The following is a 9071-nucleotide window of genomic DNA, read 5'->3' on the forward strand; positions in this document are numbered from 1 at the left end:
CTGTATATATGGGTTGTGTATGTCATTAAAAAAATTTAAAGGCATTAAATTACATTTGATGATACCTGCAGAAACAGTCAGTTCCATCTATTTATACATACTGTATACTGTATGTAATGTGACGTCATGTCCTGTGTCAGTATTGTGTAACTGTGTTAGTGAGTCTGCATGTGTTCACCTTCTTTCTCTTTCTTTCTTTCTTTCTTTCTTTCTTTCTGTGCGTGTGCTGCTGTGTGTCTCTGCAGTCCACGACACAACAAGAGGAAAAGGTAAAAATGCCCCACAATCTCTGACAGTTCCCTAAACCCCTGTGTCTCCCTGCAGTCCTTTTGTCTCCCATTTTACTCCTTTACAATAAAAAATGAACCTGCCGTCCACTCAAATACTCAGTTTAGCAGTCTTGGAGTCAGAGACTGAGAAACCTGTACCTCTTTCTCCTATGTGATTTTGTGTCTTTATGTTTTCACCCTCTCCGTTGAGTTTTTTGCTCATTTTTATGTTGTGCCAGTGTTGGTTTAGTGTGGGAAATATTTAACTTTTCTTGTCTCTCTTTCTTTTTCTGCAGTAAAACAGAGCGCCCCCCATCACTGAGTTTGTTTCCTGGCGGAGATGGCATGGTACGTGGGGGTCCTGGGGGGGCTAGAATGGTTTCGTCAGATGTCTGGCATTCCAGTGGTCTCAGCAGACCTGTCTACGCCCCTGGCTACCAGGTGTGACAGATATGACTCCACCCCAAAGCGTCAGGGGAGGAGTCATGATAATCATCATTTTATCAGCCACTCCCCCTTATGCCTGCTTGTGTCAAGATTAGGTTCATGGGTGGTTTTTTGATGGACACCAGCAGGCCTCCAAGGGTCCATCATTTTGGTTTAGCCGTCCATCCTCTGCCTTGTCCTGTGACGTCTTTGTCTTATTTTAGCCATCTGAAATGAACAGATGTGTTTTAAAAAAGCTGATTTAATGAACTGAATCTCACCTACATGAAGCATCTGTCAGCTGTGCACACATAACTATACATCTGTTCTTTGAAGGAAGAGAAAAAAACGTGATTCTTCACTTCCTGTTTTCCAAATGACTCAAGTCACATGAGTATAAAGCAGTTTGACTGTAACACACATTAGTGAAGAACAAACCCACCTCAGGTGAGACAATTCATCTCAATGAAGACGCCTAAATCCAATACAGGTAAGAGCTCCGTCATCCATTCTCCTCCGCTTATCCTAAAACAACATATGGGTTTGATGTAACGACTTATATGATATATATGACTTATATGATATATATATATATATGATATATATATATATGATATATATATATATGATATATAATACATATAAATATAAGATTTTGGTCTTATAGCCCACCCCTATTTTGTACATATACATACTTTATCATAATGAAATACAAAATAACATTATGAAATAATAAGTTATCCAGTTGGACAGTCCTTAATTGCGACAATCAAGGTGTTGCTTGCAGTTTCATCATGTTTTCAATTTCAGCATAAGTCAGTTCCATGCTGTGTATACTGTACGTAATGTGATGTTATGTCCTGTGTCAGTATAGTGTGACTGTATTTGTGAGTGTGCGTGTGTTTACCTTCTTTTTGTTTGTTTCTTTTTTTCTGTGCGTGTGCCACTGTATGTGTCTCTGCAGTCAACGACATAACTGGAGGAAAAGGTAAAAATGCCCCGCAATCTCTGACAGCTCCCTAAACCTCTGTGTCTCCCTGCAGCCATTATATCTCCCATTTTACTCTTTAAAATAAAAAATGAACCTGCCGTCCACCCAAACACCCAGTTTAACAGTCTTGAAGTCAGAGACTGAGAAACCTGTACCTCTTTCTCCTATGTGATTTTGTGTCTTTATGTTTTCACCCTCTCCGTTGAGTTTTTTGCTCATTTTTATGTTGTGCCAGTGTTGGTTTAGTGTGGGAAATATTTAACTTTTCTTGTCTCTCTTTCTTTTTCTGCAGTAAAACAGAGCGCCCCCCATCACTGAGTTTGTTTCCTGGCGGAGATGGCATGGTACGTGGGGGTCCTGGGGGGGCTAGAATGGTTTCGTCAGATGTCTGGCATTCCAGTGGTCTCAGCAGACCTGTCTACGCCCCTGGCTACCAGGTGTGACAGATATGACTCCACCCCAAAGCGTCAGGGGAGGAGTCATGATAATCATCATTTTATCAGCCACTCCCCCTTATGCCTGCTTGTGTCAAGATTAGGTTCATGGGTGGTTTTTTGATGGACACCAGCAGGCCTCCAAGGGTCCATGATTTTGGTTTGGCCGTCCATCCTCTGCCTTGTCCTGTGACATCTTTGTCTTATTTTAGCCATCAGAAATGAACAGATGTTATAAAAAAAAAAAAAAAAGCTGATTTAATGAAGTGAATGTCACCTACATGAAGCATCTGTCGGCTGCGCACGCAAAAACCATACATCAGTTCTTTGAAGGAAAAGAAAAAAAACGTGATTCTTCACTTCCTGTTTTCCAGATGACTCAAGTCACATGAGTATAAAGCAGTTTGATTTTCAGTGCTGTCTGACAAAGCTTTTTTATCTGTGGACTTCTTATGTTGCCATTTCAGCTACCAGCTTTCTGTTACCAAAAGATAAATGTCTTGATATTCAAAAGATGTAGTGGTACTGCACAGAGATTTTATTATTTGAAAATGTTTTAAATGTCTATTTACATGTTTGAATTTTTACAACAATATGTTTTTGTACCATATAAACCTGGCTAGTAAGTATAATTATTTGTTAATCCAGTACGTGATAATGTTGTTCTCTCTGTTCTAAGGAGGATGGCTCAGATTCAGACTCCGTCGCAGCCACGCCCAGCAGCACAGGGAGCAAATCAAACACTCCCACCTCATCTGTTCCCTCGGCAACAGTTACCCCTCTGAATGATGGGCTGGTATCGGTGGGAGAGTTCGACATGTCCCGTAGGCGGGGCCGCAAGAATGCAAAGCGTCTTAGTAGAAACATGGAGGTGCAGGTCTCTCAGGAAACCAGGAACGTCAGCATTGGTGAGAGAGAGGAAGAATTGAGACAAAGAATACACACTGAATAAAAGAACAAGGAAAAAGCGATAGTTTTTTTTTTTAAAGGCTGATGCCAATGCTGATGTTCATCAATATATCAATATACGTTAACATATTGCCGTTGAAAAGTTTGGGGTCAGCAAGATTTTTGTATGTTTTTAAAGGAAGTCCCTTATGGTCACCAAGGATGCATTTATTTGAACAAAAATACAATAAATACAGTATTTCCTATTATTTGAAATAGATTTTTTGTAACAATATAAAGTATTTACAGTCACTTTTACACAGTCAATTTAATGCATCCTTACTGAATAGAAGTGTTTTACAGTGTCTTACTGACTCCAAACTTTTGAACAGTACTATATATATATTTTTAAAGAAAATGTAAAGATAGTAAATAGCACATTCACAACATTGTTTCAGTAAAATTAATAATTTTAATATTTTTTTTAGATAATATTTACTATTTAATTCATTTTAAATAGTTATTTTTGAAAATTAATCATATAATAATAATTTGATCATATAATAATAGTACTAATTTGAACTTGATAAGTAATAAATATTCTCCTTGATTTTGTTCTGTTATCCTAGTATATAGCTGATGCTAGTAATTAAAAATGGTCAGATATCAGCCGATTTATCAGCCTTGCTGATATACTGGTTGGCCACTACTGGAAACCGCCCCATTCACTTGCGTTCTAAGTAAAGAAACACTTTGTTCTGACATTTCATGTGCATCGATTAAATCCATACTAACATGATTTCACAATGTCAAATTAAGGCATAAGGCATTTGTGTGCATTCTACAGACTGCAGAAGTCACATTTTTCATTACAGGAAAATGATTGTCTGTGGGTTTGTCTGTAGGTATGGGCAGTAGTGATGAATGGTCAGAGTTTCAGGAAATTATAGACTCAACACCAGAGCTAGATATGTGCTTGGACCCTCGAATCTTCGGAGGAAGAAACAGGTAGACAGATACACATCATTCACACAATTAAATACTGAATGAAAAGAACAAAATACCCGATCAATACAATACAAACGGACCATCAAAGAAAAAGTTATAAATCATTAAAAGCGCTATTTAGAAAGTAGCTTTGTGTAATATAAAGGATTCAAAAAGCACTCAAGTTTTGAAGTGAAATAAGGCACAGAAATAATGACGAAAGCTCTTGTTCCTTTGAAGTCCTTCTCAGGGCATAGTGAATGAGGCATTCGGCATCAACACAGACTCTCTGTACCATGAGATCAAAGACGCCAAGTCTGACATCATCGGTGATGTGGACGCAGGAGCCGAACTTCTCGGTAAGCTTTATAGTTCATTTACTGAACATTTGACCTCCGCAGTTGATTGACGGTTTCTCCAAGGTAACCTGCATTTAAGATCAATGATTTTTCATTTTCTGATTATATTTTAAGTACCATTGCTAAGCATATGGTGGCTAAGGGCCTTTCTTCCCTGCACTTTAAACTGCATGCCTTTTGTCAGAAAGCCACATTGCTGGATGTATCCCCAAAGCAAAGTCTCTTGGGATATCATGCTTGCTTCATGGCTGTATCTCCTGCCCATAAGCACATTTTGGCCTGCTGAAGTTATCCTGAATTGTTTCATTTGAGTAATTCCCGTTATTTATGTTGGCAGTTTTCTGATTTGTTTTGTTTCATTATCAAGGTAGAGCTGTTGATTTGTTTATCTCAGTGTGAAGGTGGATCTTTCTTTTGATTGGCCGTCTCACTCACTGACCCCCGACCCCTCTCTGTGCTTCCTTCCTGTGTGTGCTTCTCTCGGCCACGCCCCTAGGGGAATTCTCAGGTGTGTATCTGATCACTGATTGATTGGTATTTTTAGTTCTCATTCTTTTTTGCTCTTCATGACTTTTGCATGGATTTAACATCCACATGAAACACAATTAGTTATATTACTTTAAAGACCACATTAAACTGTAACTCAGAATCACATGACATTAAAAAATGTACAAAAAACAAACATTAAAACACTTACAAATACACGTCTGTTCAAAAGTCTGGGGTCAGAAAGATTTGTATTTTTTCAAAGAAATTAATACTTTTGTTCACCAAGGGTTTTTAATTGATCAACAGTTACAGTGAAGACATTTATACTGTTACAAAATGTATATTTTATACATTAAATGTTGCTCTTTTGAACTTTCTATTCATCAAAGAATCCTGAAAAAAAAAGTACCACAATTTCCACAAACATTATAAGCAGCAAAAACTCTTTTCAGCATTAATAATGACAAGACATGTTTCTTGAGCAGCAAAACAGCATATCAGAATGATTTCTGAAGGATCATGAGACACTGAAGACTGGAGTAATGATGATGAATATCCAGCTTTGTCATCATAGGAATAAATTACATTTTAAAATATATTAAAGTAGAAAACAGTACTTTTAAATAGCAATGATGTTTCACAATATTAATGTTTTACTGTATTTCTGATCAAATAAATGCAGCTTTGTTGAGTATTGTTGAGCATTAGCATTATTTTACTGACCCCAGACCTTTGAATGTATATGGGCATGTCTTTAATAAATAGCTATTTTGTAATTGTTAAAGGCAGTCCCTCAAAAGTGTAATATATTTAAAGGTCTGATATATTAAAAAATACTTTTCTATTTAATAGTGACAGCTGATCATTTTGCTTTATAATGTAATTATCAGGTGTGTGTGTGTGTACGTGCGCATTTGTATGTGTGTGATGATAAATATCTAACATGTACCTGTACATTTGTTTTTCTCTATTCTCTTAATCTTTTTATTTTATTTTATCTTTTTTTTTTTTACTTCCATCATTATCTTCCTCTTTTAATCTTCTCTTCTGTCTTCCCATTCATATCTTTACTCCTCCTGTCATTTGGCTGCCTCCTCCTTCCTCGCCACTTTCCTTCTGTCTCCTCCTTGGCTCTCTATTTCAGTCCGGGATGATTTCTTTGGTAAGGCTCATAGCCTCCTTTTCCCCCTCATGTTATTTTCAGTAGGACATTGTGATACTTTTCTTATTTGTAGCTATGCTTTGGTGAGATGTTGTCCTGTGCTTCTGCTCTTCTAATCCTATTAACTTCAGCTGCTCAGTGCTGTGCTTTCGAATGCATGGCTTTGCGGCTCATATGAATCATATTATCAATTCAAATTGGATTATACCCCTTTAGATGTCTTGCAAATAAAACCCTTAAAGGTCATTGTTTACTGTCTCAATAAAGAGAAGATTTGACTGACTTATATTTAAATAGCTACTACAGTAATAAATGTACTGTAATTGTGATTGTGATGTAATTTCAAACATTCGTGATGTAGTTTTGAATCAGCTGTCCCTTAGTCTGTTTATCTGAGATTATGGTGGTCTTTACACTTGCTAACACTGTATATCCCACAGGCATGGGGAAAGAGGTGGAAAATCTGCTAACAGAGAACAAAAAACTACTGGAGACCAAGTAAGCGGGAAAGAAAGACAGAATGTGTGTGTATTTGTCCATGTATGCGTCTACAGGTTATAATGGAATCCTTTGCTATCTGTAGGAATGCCCTGAATATTGTGAAGAATGACCTGATTGCTAAAGTAGATGAGCTGTCGAGTGAACAGGAAGTTCTCCGGGAAGAGCTGGAAACAGTGAAACAGTCCAAGAGCAAAGTGGACCAGAGAGTGAAAGAACTGGAGGAAGAGCTAAAGAGGTCTGGAACTTTTGCCTGTGTTTGTTTCCACTGTATTTTTCTGTCACAACGTTGACGTTTGTTGACAGATTTTAAGATTGGTCCTTAAAAACAATTTTAATCCAGGGCCAAAACATAGACATTGAGGGGGACAAGTTCCCCCAATAATGAGATATGGCCATATCGTCCCGCCACCTCATCTCCCTAATATTTGATATTAATGATGCACCTCTGCACTCTATTACATGTCATTTTCTGTGTTGTTAGGATAACAAAAAGGTGAAAAGGTTATATTTTTAGGCTGGTCTGTCTCTGTGCTCTAACAACTCATTTATCATTTATGTGATTTATGTATTTCGTCACTGATTAAGACAAGACAAGAAACATTAACAGAGCCTTTGTTGTGAATGCGTGCATATTTCAAAATAAAAATATTATTTACGGCCTTGTTTTAAACTACCACTAACATGAGTTTAATCCAGGATGACATGAGCAGTGGAATGGGCAGAAAATGCAAAGGTTTTGAGACACGTTTTTTTAATTTTTATTTTAGCATTTAGAATGCCTTGTCATGTGCGAGGCACTGAAAAATATGTGACACTCAAATATATCCATTTAGTGCATGTTTACATAGATCAGTGGTTCCCAACCTTTTTCCCAGGGGACCCCTATTTTAACATTAAAAAATTTGAATGACCCCATTTATAAAAAAAAGTTTTTAAGATGTTAAAGGTGTAACGGTAATACTAACTGTCTGGAATTTTATTGTGGTTTGTCATCAAACTGTAACTGTTTCATCTCTATTTGTAACCCTCAAAACTAGAGTGAGCTTGGGGACCCCTTATAAATCTTTAGCGATTCCTAGTGAGGGTCGAGACCCCCCAGGATGGGAACCACTGACATAGACCTGTGGTCTCAAACTCAATTACTGGAGGGCCACAGCTCTGCAGAGTTTAGCTCCAACCAGCTCTAACTCACACCTGCTTTTCTAGTTTCTAGTAATCCTGAAGACCTTGATTAGCTGGATCAGGTGTGTTTGATTAGGGTTGGAGCAAAACTGTGCAGAGCTGTGGCCCTCCAGGAGTTGAGTTTAAGACAGCTAACATAGACAATAGAAAAGCAGCACAGTGGAATGCAAAAATGCATTATGTGTGTCCGAAAGTGGCTCATGGTCTTTTTAAGAGTCTCTGTGAGTCTAAAAGTCTCTGTGACTCCAATCTAATTAAAGTTTGAATGTCTCCCTTTGATTAAAGGTTGAGAGCTGAAGCTTTAGGAGTATCTCAGGACTCTAAAGATGAGGGCGGAGAGGATGTAAGTCAAACAATTCAGTCTCATTTCAAACACTCATTTCTCTGCTCCAAAAAGTAGTGAGCTGTCTCACTGATGTGAACAGGTAGTAACTTAATTATGTTTTCTCCAAAAACACCTTGTTTTAACTCAGTTCAATGGCAGCATGGTATATGCAGTATCCTCCATGGAGAAGGCAATCCCAGAATGCACTGTGATGAAAAAAAATCATGCTCACTAGGTTTTGGAACAGAGCTCTAAAGTCTTAATAACCAAATAATGTTTTTCCTTATATTATTACCATATTAAATCATTTGTGACCTTTGAAGGGATAATTCACCCAAAAATGAAAATTACCCCATGATTTACTCACCCTCAAGCCATCCTAAGTGTATGTGACCATAATATCCATATTTAAAACTTTATAAACCATAATCTCTAGCTTCCGCTAACTGTTGTATGTTCATACACGAGAGTTGCTTTCCAGTGGATGACGTTGGCGTAGCATAAGCTCCGGTGAGAATATGCTAGTCTCGTGAGAATACATTTTTGATTATAGCAAAGGAAAACCAGTCTCCTCTTGGCTTATATCGAAATCCTCTGACATTTTTCTTTAAAAATCCTCGTTTTGTACTTTTAAAGGGGTGGTTCACTGTTTTTTTCCTAGGATTGATTGTGTTTATAGGGTGCAGTCTAACATGTGTTAATGCTTCGTTTTTAAAAAAATGCATTATTTTTCACATAATTTACCTTTATTCTACACCGCTCTGTCCCCTCTCTGAAAAACGCACTGATCATTTCCTTCTTTTATGAACCCCCTCCCTCGGAAATAGGCGATGGGCTCTGATTGGTTAGCTAGCCCAGTGTGTTGTGATTGGCTAAACCACCTCTTGTGCGCGTCTAAGCGTCCCACCCCTCTCCTCAGCGGCATGTGCTCCAGTTGTATTGTAAACAATGGCATCGTTAATATCGCTTATCATTTTGAGCCCGATTGAGAAGCAGAGGATATTATTGAAGAGGATCGTGCAGAACCTGTGCAAGCACGGCTTTTAATGGTAGGCCTA

General features: G+C 37.8%; 1 protein-coding gene across 7 annotated transcripts in view; it reads left to right on the forward strand.

Annotated features, from left to right (window-relative positions):
- Positions 1 to 9071, forward strand: part of LOC107745855 (C-Jun-amino-terminal kinase-interacting protein 3-like) — a 39845-nt gene that overhangs the window by 16271 nt on the left and 14503 nt on the right. For 4 of the 7 annotated variants that reach the window (XM_016559868.1, XM_016559900.1, XM_016559906.1 and 1 more), the window contains exons 5-14: positions 246 to 269; positions 566 to 617; positions 2800 to 3028; positions 3914 to 4016; positions 4236 to 4354; positions 4851 to 4862; positions 5988 to 6005; positions 6446 to 6503; positions 6589 to 6741; positions 7974 to 8031. In XM_016559868.1, coding sequence (XP_016415354.1) covers positions 246 to 269; positions 566 to 617; positions 2800 to 3028; positions 3914 to 4016; positions 4236 to 4354; positions 4851 to 4862; positions 5988 to 6005; positions 6446 to 6503; positions 6589 to 6741; positions 7974 to 8031 — 826 coding nt within the window. Of the gene's footprint in view, positions 1 to 245; positions 270 to 565; positions 618 to 1659; positions 1684 to 1978; positions 2031 to 2799; positions 3029 to 3913; positions 4017 to 4235; positions 4355 to 4850; positions 4863 to 5987; positions 6006 to 6445; positions 6504 to 6588; positions 6742 to 7973; positions 8032 to 9071 lie in introns of all 7 variants that reach the window. The other 3 variants (XM_016559915.1, XM_016559877.1, XM_016559883.1) reach the window with 3 other exon arrangements.

The sequence above is a fragment of the Sinocyclocheilus rhinocerous genome, unplaced genomic scaffold (assembly GCF_001515625.1).
Source record: "Sinocyclocheilus rhinocerous isolate Xijiao unplaced genomic scaffold, SAMN03320098_v1.1 scaffold3815, whole genome shotgun sequence".
In the NCBI taxonomy this organism is placed as follows: domain Eukaryota; kingdom Metazoa; phylum Chordata; class Actinopteri; order Cypriniformes; family Cyprinidae; genus Sinocyclocheilus; species Sinocyclocheilus rhinocerous.